This window comes from Hoplias malabaricus, chromosome 9 (assembly GCF_029633855.1).
Source record: "Hoplias malabaricus isolate fHopMal1 chromosome 9, fHopMal1.hap1, whole genome shotgun sequence".
NCBI classification, from domain to species: Eukaryota; Metazoa; Chordata; class Actinopteri; order Characiformes; family Erythrinidae; genus Hoplias; species Hoplias malabaricus.
The window spans coordinates 31,239,968-31,252,064 of NC_089808.1; the positions used below are offsets into that span (position 1 = coordinate 31,239,968).

Sequence of the window (12,097 nt, forward strand, 5' to 3'; positions counted from 1 at the left end):
TGTTTGGTGAAAATAGTACATTTGATGGAAGTAAAGTACTTTGAAAAACTCGACTTTGAGGGCCCTGTTGTACTTTTGAAAATACAATCACATTGATAGTACCCTGCATGAAAATACTTGGATTGGACCAGTTTTTCTTCTTTTTATCAATGTAATGTCATTTCAAGGTGCATCAACAAAATGGATCATATTTTCACTGAACACAGCTGTTTCAAATGGCCCCAACACTAGTACAATTATTTCAGCTCATCAACTTGTCTTGTTGATGCTGACTATTGCAAGAGTAAATAATACTTGAAACTACTGGGCAGTGTGTCTACTGGTTTGGATTTTTAACTACTTGAGGCATGTAGTTAAATATGTGGACTTTAAGTGGTCCATAAAAGATTGTCATTATTTTAATATGTTTAAATAAATTAGAATTCAAAGTCCTCATCCTTCAGTGCAAACAATGGACTCGTTTAATGAAATCAATTAATTCTTTGTTAGTAGGTTTTTTTTGTTTTGTTTTGTTTTTGACCTGCACAGTATTCTCACAAGTCCTAAAGAGTTTAGTGTCAGCTATTGCCTGCAGTAAATGGCAATACTATTTAAATATTGCCTGACTTTCCATCATGCCTTTTTGCCTTCTGATAGTTTTTGAGTCTTTATAACTACCAGATATTAATGAGCAGTTTCATGATTTAAAAAGAAACCAGCCAAAATTTTGGAAGCATAATAATTGGAGGATATCTACTCACCTTTTCACTTTTTAGCAAATAAACCACATCACATATATATGACACACATTATTAGATATGAATATTCAGTTTTTGTGAAACAGACCAAGTCAGTTAAATTAAATAATCACTTTTATTTTGATGGTGGTAACCATCGGGCCGTTTTTTGTCTCATCCGCCAGGCATGGTTTAAGTCTAGGCCCGATTCCCGCCCGAATGTTTACCCGCTAATAAGTATCCCCAACTAAAAGTGCACTTTTGTTATATATATATATTACATTGAACACATTCATTCATTATCTGTAAATACTTGTCCAATTCAGGGTCACCGTGGAATCATTGGGCGCAAGGCGGGAATACACCCTGGTCCTTCACACGGACAATTTTGAGTCGCCAATCCACCTATCAATGTGTGTTTTTTGGACTGTGGGAGGAAACCGGGGCACCCGGACAAAACCCACGCGGACAACACACCAACTCCTCACAGACAGTCACCCGGAGCGGGAATCGAACCCACAAACTCCAGGTTCCTGGAGCTGTGTAATTGCGACACCTACCTGCTGCGCCACCGTGCCGCCCTACAGAGAAAACATATGTTAAATGTTTTGATGCACTAACGCGATATGTCTAATGTCAGGACACAACAGGGAATACAAATCCCAATGCTAACATCACACTTCCGGTTTACGGACGTATCAAAATTAAAGTCCTAAGGTTGACGGCTTCTGGGTAGTGTAAAACCATGGAAACGTGACGCCGAGTGCAGTTATATCACAGTAAGATCAAGAGAAGTTTCTGAAGCTAACTGTAACGCTGACATTAAAAACGCTGGTTAAGCGATGTCTCAGAAAGCCCTCAAAGTAGTCGCTGAACTACACATTAGAGCGGTAAGGAGAATTCATTCTGTCTGTTAGGCGAGATAAGAAGAAATAACCGAGCTTATTTGGTTACTTGGTTAATCTGTAGATAATCACAGATCCCACAGACTAATGATAGTGGTAGATAACTCTCATTATCTATACAGCTATCAAACTAATGATAGCCCTATTAACTGGTCAGGTTTAAAAATAATAAAATATAAATGAATAAATGTATGTTATTTCAGTTGTTGTACAGGGCTGTATATGTTTTCAGGTCACCTGTCCTGGAGTTCACCTTGCAGCCAAAGATGATATTTACCTCAGTGTGTGCGTCTTGAACCAGTTCAGAAAGTCTGACTGTTTACCTGCAGTTTTCCCTCTGCTGTTTCGAATGAAAATGTGGTTTGAAAAGGTGGTGTGCTTTTCCATTAGTTTTACTGCCAAAGTATGGCAGCAATAGTTAATTATGTGTTGACTTTAAGCAGTTCAATTTGGTTTTCTATTTTCTTTCAGACATTCAAGTATGCCACTGATCCTGCAGCTATTGCTGAGATCTTGCAAAGTAAAAACTGAGTGGTTTAAGTTTTTTGACATTTTCTAAATATCTATAAAAGGAACTATACTGATATATAGTCATATATAAAAATAATGTAATAAATCCAGAGGGAATTTGTAATGTTGGTGCTGTGGTTGACAGTTGTTGGTGTAGAGTAGTGGAAGACACTACTGCCCTCCACACTGCAAACTGGGGTTAGATTTTTGAAATGTTTGAATGCTTGAACCTGTCAGCATTGTAAGTTAGTCTTTTTAAGACTGTCCAGTGTCATTACAGTTCATTCACAGTACAATGCTGCTTTTCTTTTAAAGGTGAAACAGTCAAAATTGACCTCATACAGTTGATTCCCCCAGGTAAGTTTTGAAGCTGATGTTGAATAAGAAACTTTGCTTTTGTTGTTGGAAAAATGATAGTCTTATTGTAGAAACACTAGTAGTATAACACAATCATTTTCTTTCGGGTTTACAGTTGGGAAAGTATTGGCCAGCTATGAGGAAAACACCAGAAGTTTTCTCTTCCCTGAACCTAAATTGGTTCCATCATTTTCTGGTGGAGATCGAGAGGTTCTAATGACAAGAGACCCCCTTTTCCCTGTGAGATAAGTTATGTTTTCCTCTAAAAACTGCCAGGTCTAGATGATGTTAAACAAATGTTTATTGTCACATATCCTATAAGTTTGTTATGGGATTTTTATTTATTTTTTCCTCCTTCAGTTTAAGTCTCATGAAATAAAGATTACAAGTACAGGTTTTTCACATCAAAAACAGAATTTTTCAACGTATTTTGAAGCCTTTTAAACCAAGTGTCTTACCTGACAATTTGACAATGGCACACTAACCAATTAAACTATGCTAAATTATGCAACCAGGAAGTCATGCTTTGTGTGTTCTACAGTATTTTCTATGCTAATATTAAATATATATGAAGAATCTATGAATTGTACTTTACATCATGTACTTTACATATCAAATAAATGCAACTATAGGCAACAAACATACTGAGAAATATAATTATTATGAGATTATAACCGATTAAATGTCAGAAATAATTAGAACTGTATCAGGCTAATACATAGTTGTTGTCTAAGCTGAAATATGTCTTTATAGGTTAAAAATTAAATGATTTTATGTGTGTCTACTGTAAAGTTACCTTTTTCTATTTGGAAAAAAAGGATTTGATCTGACATTATAGGCACTGTATGAGAAGTAAATTAACTTTAATATGATTATGGGTCCTTTAAACTTTATTAAGGATAACAGCATACCTGTTAGTAAAGAAAAGATATTTCGTGATTTAAAATGTTTATGATGCTTAAGCCAGTTCATCTTAAATCAACTTGCCCCATAGGCTTCTGTGTATAATAAGGTCTATTGATTTTGTTCTTAGTGTGCTCCTTGCTCTTCGTCCACAGGGCATTTCTCCAAGGTTAGAGTTTTCTACTCGCACTACAATCAGTGAGAGCCTGGAGAGGGATGTTTTCCAGAGAATCCCTTTGGTACAGTTTTACACATTCAGTATCAAATTTTATACTGCTTTTAACTATAAAACCATATTGTCGCTGTTCAGTGAAAAAAAACCCCAAAACATATATCTCAGTTTTTGTGAATTTCCTGATGGACCAATAGAAATGCTCCAAAGTTACTTGGTATAAAATCTTTTTACATTGACTTCCATTTAAATTGATGAAGGATTTTCCTTGTCCTGTAAAGTTGCTGTTTTAGAGATTTGTTTTTCTTTTGACAGCAACGAATCATACCTCAGTATTTCTAAGAGTAATATCTCTCATTTAACACAGCACATCATACAATTATTTTTAATTCACTTTAATAAAATTATTGCTTTTTTACTTCCCCTTTTCAATATATTGCAGTGTCATACACATTTGATCAACCAGTTTACACAGGTTACATCATTTGCTTATTTGTTTATTAGTTTAATTTCCAATCCAATGAAATTAGGTTTGGCAAAATATTATTTATATGGTGCAACTATCTTAACAGAATACTAACCCACAACATTGTTAAGGTCTTTATACGTATGCTTGAGAATGGTCTAGAATCCAAAATTATCCAACCAAAAGCACCTTTTTAAGGCTATTTATGTGAAACTGCAAATACCCCTAAATGTACATCAGCATTAATAAAGCAATACATTGATCAGTGAGCATATGACATAAAACCTATTGTTACTCAGCATTGTTGGCTTAAGTGGTCATTGTATTCTGAATTAAACAGGAATATTAATAATAATAGTTTACAGTTGGTATTAAACCTTTTCATTTGTTGAGGTAAGGCATTTATATGTTGTTTGATTTGACTCCAGAGGGTAATGACAAGGAAAAGAGGCAGGAAGGCCATGCAGCGCGGTTGCTCCACTTCAGTGTGGCAGAAGACACAAGCACCTAGAACTCGTTCTTTGTCCCCTTTTAAAAGATCAAGCAGGACTAGCTCCTCTTCTGAAACTCTGCACAGACCTGTAAGTGTGGTAGAGGAATGTTATATATTTTTTAAATGAACAAATAATAATCAACTGGTGACAATACAAGCATAACCAAAATGAAGAGTGAATGTATGAAGAAAATAGTGTTATGAGAGGGTTTAAGATTACAGCCCTCTGTTTCAAATGCATCTTTTAAATGGCTTCAGCACCATACAGTGAGAACAAGGGGTAATTGAACAAGTAGCAAACTATAAAAAGCAGCAAAAAGATAAAGAACAGAGGCTTGGCTAAACTTATCTATAATCTGTGCTTTGCAGCGTCATGCTCTAAACTTAACCATGAACAGAGCTTGCTAACAGACTAACTGAGCTTTTGACATGGATTTTTTTTGATGTGGACATATAAAAGATATCAATAAAAATCCTTATGCAAAACCAGCTGAAAGCAGTTTTACAATTGGAATACCCAAAGTACCCTATCAAAAGGAGTCATGATCTACATCTTTTTCTATTTGAGATATTTGAGCAGATAGAATTAAACCATAATCTTAATCATGACCTAAAAAATATTCTGGTCTTTGCCGTGTAATAGCGTTTGATTGAATCTAATTCTAGAATTTTGTAAACTGAATCCACCAGCAGAGGGCACAAAGCTCTGTTGGTCATAGTGGTTGTACTAGAAATAATGTACAGTACATAATAAAACTCAAACTATACACTATACATGATAATACATGACATTATATTACACAAATTTATAAGTGTATAATTCTCCCCCCCCCCAGATAAACAGCTCATGGTCAGAGGGTGGGCATGAGTCTGACAGAAGCATCAGGTTAAGAAGTACATCACCTTTTTATTCAAAATCTCCAACAGCCTCAGGTATAAAGAGATATCGTTTCACTTCAGTCACTTGTATTCTCAACTTGGATACACTGTACCTAATGTTCAGAGTAAAACATTAAAACATTTATGATATTTTTAATCTTCTCATAGGAAACATTAGACGAAGCAATTCCAGCCACTGGGTAGGGGCCTATTGTTTATATTCTGAGTGTAAAATGAAAATAGTAACATGTAGTTTCATAGAGGTTAGTACGAATTCATAGACGTTAGTTACTTAAAAAGCACAGCCAACTAAAAAGTCAAGAACGCTTCCTCAGTCTTAAAGTCACAGCAAAATATATATAAATAAATAAACTTAAATATCAAGTATCAACACAAATATCAAGATTAAACAGACAAAATATAACACAATTATCATTCAGAATATTGGCATTTAAGGAGCTGAATATATGAAAAGAATATCTGAATATTACGTAAGTATTTACAATGTTTTGCCTTCTTGATATTTATAGTTTAGATATTCAGCTAATATGGCATGCTCTCATTTATATTTGGCCGATATTCACAGTGTCTAGCAGATTTGGAAATCCTTGGCATATTAATAATCCACCACTCTGTTTATTATTTCAGCTCCCTAATGATAGCTCCTCCTCAGACACGGATGATCTCCTTGACGACGCAGAGGAACTGGGCCAGAGTCTTCCCCTGACGGGATATGAGGGATCCCCCAGCCCAACACTGAGTCATCTCAGCATGACAAATCAACAAAACAACAGGTTTGTGTGTGTGTGTGTGTGTGTGTTACTCAAATATTTCCTTAAATGTAAAGTAATAAAATCAGAACACATTTTGTGATTGACTGGATAAAAAATATGGACAACATTAAGGCATTCGGGATGCTACTGCTACTCCATATGATTTAGTTGTTGACACAATGTATTGGTGTATATTTCAAAGCTAAAAAATGCCAGAAACCACGTGAGCTAGTCTATTATAGATCCCTAAAGAACTCCAAGCATTTTGATGCCAGTGCATAATAATTACAGGATTTAATTTGCAAGGTGTTAATTATTTAATTAATTAATTACTAAGAATAAATTTGCATTTGTAGCTACATTACACTTATAGGTCCAAAGCTAAACAAACTTATGACATCATTGACTACCTTTAGGGTAAAGATGAATGGTATAGTTGTGCTTTTCCACTTCATTTTACCTACATTACTAGACTCTACTTGCTTTTTGGTACTTTGGTTTGTTTTGTACTACCACAGTCACTGTTGCTCTGGGCTTCTAGCCTCTTTCTCCTCATCCTCATAACCATAACACCTGTATAAAAAGCCCTGAAACAAGTATCAGGTGTAGCAATGCTTCAGACTCATAGTTTTACTGCAAAATCCTATACATTGGTCAAAACACCACAAGGCTCAAGCAATACAGCACCATTCTCACCCTCCGTGCCTTTTTAATTTTGTTTTTTATGTGCCCTTGCCAACTTCCTCTAGTCTTTTCCCTTTTGGGGACTACCTGGCGTCATCTTAAGGGTTGTTTCATTACTGCATTTTTGGCAGTTTGAAAAGATGAAGAGCTTGCCTTGTAACACAACAACACAATGCAACAACAGCTCATATAAAAAACGTTTAATCAAGATTCTGTTTTCAGTTCTCTTTTACGTTCTTCAAACACGTGGGAGGAAGTTCAGGAGCGAGTTCGCAGTCTTCTCACATCACCCAGAGCCATGCACAGACTGACTTTTGTGAGTAACACAGCCATTCACACACAGAAGCCCCATATTTCGCTGCTTAGATGTGTCATAAGGATTGTGCCAAAACTTACATATCCCTTTGTCTCTAATGGTAGGGTGCCACGGAGTCGGAAATAGATGAGGTGCTAGCACGGACGTCTATTTCACCACATTAATGAACACCTTTTTTCTTTTAATTGTGTTAAAACTAGAGGTTATTTAATACACAGTATCTGTATCCAGTTACAGCAGAAGATATGAATCAGTTGTTGGTGCGTCAAAAAACAAACAAATCCAGTCTGATTCTGTCACAGAATTCTATGCAGTAGAAAACAGTGAAAATCAAATTAAAGAATTGTTCTGTCTAGTAATGTTACCCAAACATTTAAAACATTTAAAGACATTTAAAATTAAACCAAATGAAAGGAGTATATATAAATTATCTTTATGACATTACATTTATGATAGTTTATAGGTGTATCATTAGGTGCAGCATGTGTATCATTTCCAGCTGCGAGAATGAATGAGAACTACATGTATATTAAGACAACACTAGAAAATCTTTGCACCTGATTCTGCAGAGTTCCTTAGGAGTTCATATGTAAACACTGCTTTTGTGTCCATAACAGTCATATCGATCATTATCCAGACTTGCCAGCCCCTAGTACAAAGTCCGGGTTGTATCCCAGTAAGAGCTGATAATGTTCTGCCTCCTGCACATGCTACACAAGCACCGTCCCATGCCTAAACCAAGCGGAAAAACATTTCCTGTGGTGAGAATGCACCTGACACTGAAATTCTGAGGCTGTAACATCCATGTGTGAAAGGGAAACCCTAGGAAACCCTAGGAAGAGCACCCAGTTGGCTTTGCTCTCTCTGGATGGACAGAATGGGCCCCACTTCTCCCCCATCAGTCACTGTTCCTGGCATCTTGACTTGTTTAACTTTGATTGTTAGCAGCAGTTGAAAAAGATGCATTGGCTGGCTTCACATGTCTGAGAGGAAGCATGGTCTTCTCTCCCCCTCCAAACCTGAAAGCATGGTATGATTGGCTAATGGGTAGAATTAACCCATTACTGAATTGAGTGAAAAATCTGTTAAAATTTTGGAAAATAATTGATGGATGGATAGATAGATACTTTATTGATCCCAAATGAAATTTAGTTCAGACTCCCTGAAGATTTTTATCCTGTAATTAGTGTTGAAAAAATAAACATTGCACTATATTATTAAGTATTGTAAAAGATTCATGTATACTTGAATCTCATTGTTCATTTCACTTGCAGCCAAACGTCACATAAAGCAACCCATTTGAATGTGTCTGTGTGTGTATATTTATGTGTAGAATATAAATATTATAGTCATATAGTAAATATGAGTGACGTACATCTTGTTGAATTGAAATGAAGTGGTTTGAAAGGCCTTCTGATTCAGTGATGTTTCCTTAGATAATAGTGAGAATAAAACATTAACATATTGTGTTCCAGTTCTTATCTGTGATTGTAGATTAACTTGCCACCTCAATCCAACAGTTTCACATGGAAATTTAGAAATATGCAACAAAAAGGAAGTGGTTTGTGGGTTTAATCTGCACCTGCTTAAAGTCTTACCTCATCCTTTATACAACCCAAGGCAAAAATGATGGGATCACCATACGGGGTGGGTGTTCTTTCAATTGTTTAAATTTGTTGATTAAAAATAAATCACAGAGACTTACCACAAAATTGTCTTTTTTTTTCAAAATTCTAACCTTCTGCATTAAAAAAAACAATACAAAAAAAAGAAATATAATTGTTGTCATTTTTTTAATTATATTATTTGAAAGATAAAAAATTGGAATCAACTAAATTTTGAGGGAAACATGGGATCATGAGAAAAACACTACACCATTAGTACTTTGTTGCACCACCTCTGGCTTGTATTGTTCAACTTTAATTCTCTGAGGCATGGACTTAATTAATGACAAACAGTATCTTTTTTTCCCTCTCTAAATATCTTCTAATTGCAAAGCGACCTTGGGTATGTGAAAGGAGCTACATAAGATTAACTTATTATTATTATCATTCATTCATTCATTCATTCATTATCTGTAACCACTTATCCAGTTCAGGGTCGTGGTGGGTCCAGAGCCTACCTGGAATCATTGGGTGCAAGGCAGGAATACACCCTGGAGGGGGCGCCAGTCCTTCACAGGGCAACACACACAGTCACACATTCACTCACACCTACGGACACTTTTGAGTCGCCAATCCACCTACCAACGTGTGTTTTTGGACTGTGGGTGGAACCCGGGCTGTGGGAGGAAACCGGAGCACACAGAGGAAACCCACGCGGACACAGGGAGAAGACACCACACTCCTCACAGACAGTCACCCGGAGCGGGAATCAAACCTATTATTATTATTATTATTATTAATATTTATCAATACGGCTTCATCTGTCTCTTATTGCTGTTGCCAGATCAGCTTTGCAGGTTGGAGCCTTGTCATTGACCATTTTCTTGACCATCCTTCCATTCTGACCATCCACCAAAGATTTTCAGCTGGATTGAGATTTGAACTATTTACAGGACATTTACAGGACATGCCATTGATATTTTCTTGAAGGATAAGTTTCATGTCCTTAGTGTGATGGCAAGATGCATTACCATAATAATAATCATAATAACCATAATAATCACCAAACATCCATTCAACTGAAGGAATAAGAAAAGTGTCCAAAATTTCAATGTAGACTTTGGCATTTATTGAAGATGTAATGACTTTTCTGTTTTCAAGACATATTGCCTTATGTTTTCTGTCTTGACGCATTGATGTCGTCTTTAGTATGCTTCCCTTTTACAACCTTCCTATTTTGTTTCTACCTGGTCCAGCTGACTGGGAACAACCAATATCTTTTGCAACATTCCATGATGATTTATCTTCTTGAAGAAGTTTTATAGACCTCTCCATTGTTTCAACTCTCAAGTTGAAGCCTCGATTTGTGTCAATATGCTTTGTGCAACCGCCTTCCAACAGTCTATTTTTAACCCTTTAAAGCCCGTAACATGAAATAATACAATAAAACTGATTTTTTAAAAATCACACATTATGTGGCCCTTTGACTTAAAACCCTAATGTAGTTAATTTTTAAAGTTTGGGTCATATACATTTTGAATGCATCATTTTTAGGCATTTACCAATATATTTTTTTCTTTAATTGGTCTTTCATTTAAGTTTGTTGCATCAGTTAAAACTGTTATTTAGAATTTTATCTTAATTTTGATTTGATTTAAATTAAACAATCAATAACAAATGATTGTCTCTGTTCTTCAGAACTTCTCTGGAAAAAACATAACATCGAGCCGATGAGAACCACTGCTCCAGAGGTCCTTGACCTATTAGTACATTCTGTTCTTCATTCTGACCTTTTTTGCATTTCATGGTGGTAATAAAAACACCACAATGACAAAGGCTCTTTTTTGATGATCTGCACAACCATGTTTCCATATTTAGAGGAACAACGGTTGTTTCTGTTACTGTCTGAACCTTGGCTTGAGGTATGAGGTCATTCAACAGACCTCCTGCACTCATTTTGGCTTTTGTAAAACTAAAAATACATTTTTGTTTCATAAAATTTAGCACGTTAGCACGTTCGCCTCTCAGTGCTGGGATCTTGGGTTCAAGTCCCATCTGGGTGGAGTTTCCATGTTCTCCCCGTGTCTGCATGGGTTTCTTCCAGGGGCTCCAGTTTCCTCCCACATTCCAAAAACATGGAGGGTGGGTGAATTGGCTTCTCTAATAACTGTCCTGGTGAATGAGTGTGCATGTGAATGAATGTCTGTTTGTGAGTGAATGTGTGTATGCCCAGATATGGATTGGCACTCTGTCCCGGGTGAAACCCTAGTGCCCGATGCAGTCCTCCAGGTGGACAGTCGTTCCTGGTTGAGAGTACACTGTGTGCGTTTGGCTGCTGCTTCTCGCTAGTGTGTGTGGATTGAGCGGTGAGAATTGTAAAGCGTCCTTGGGTGTCTAGAAAGGCGCTATATAAGTGTAACAATAGATAGAAATGTGTTTTGCTCCTGTAAAGGACAGATTGAATTTTCTCAACATTTATCATAACTAATGAGAATTTGACAGAATTTGAGAATACACTGCATCTATGAAATGGAACAAAAATACTTTTGTTTTACTGCAAGTAACATCACACAAATCATACCTGGAATTGCTCCAGTTTGGTAAAAAAGTACTCTTGAGATTTTCTCCTGTGTTTTTATGAAGATAGCAACAATTTTGTAATGGTTTCGTAAATGAGAAGACTCTCTTTCACAGTTCAGTAGAAAACTCAGAACACTTGCCTCAAAAGGATGGAAGTTTGTTTCTCCAAAGATCATGTATCATATTTAATACATTTGGCGTTAAGTGGTTAATTCTAATTAGCAGATTTAATCTGATGCAGGTGTTTGTTTGGAACTGCAAATTACAGAGCGATTCCATATTTTCTTCAGAATTGAGAGATTCCATATTTTGTCCTCTGTTTAATCTAAGAAAAAACCACTTGTGACTGACTACAATTATATTTCTTTCTTTTTATATTGTTTCTAAATGCCAGAATGTTGGAATTTAAAAATATATATATTTTGTGGCACGTCTCTGTGATAATTATTTTTCTACAATAATTATATATATATATATATATATTTTTTTTTTTTTTTTTCCTACAAAATTAAACATTTGAAACAACATTCTCCAAGAGTTATGATTCCATAATTTTGCCTGGGGTTGTATATGTTAAAAATATCAAAAATAATACCATTTAAAAGAATAATTGCAAAGAGGATGAACTTTTTTTTTATGCCTAACCTGATATGTCAGCAGCACTTTGGCGCAGCAGGTAGTGTCGCAGTCACACAGCTCCCGGGACCTGGAGGTTGTGGGTTCGATTCCCGCTCCGGGT

At 36.0% G+C, this 12,097-nt stretch overlaps 1 protein-coding gene across 1 annotated transcript; it reads left to right on the plus strand.

Moving 5' to 3' along the window:
• The first annotated feature begins 1,469 nt into the window (after positions 1–1,469).
• On the plus strand, positions 1,470–8,801 carry spata6l (spermatogenesis associated 6-like). The gene is made up of 12 exons (XM_066681936.1): positions 1,470–1,606; positions 1,854–1,991; positions 2,093–2,141; positions 2,447–2,488; positions 2,604–2,728; positions 3,547–3,630; positions 4,458–4,610; positions 5,359–5,455; positions 5,570–5,601; positions 6,050–6,195; positions 7,081–7,174; positions 7,279–8,801. Exons 1-12 carry the CDS (start codon positions 1,559–1,561, stop codon positions 7,336–7,338), a joined length of 1,068 nt encoding a protein of 355 aa, XP_066538033.1. The 5' UTR covers positions 1,470–1,558; the 3' UTR covers positions 7,339–8,801.
• Positions 8,802–12,097: the final 3,296 nt, after the last annotated feature.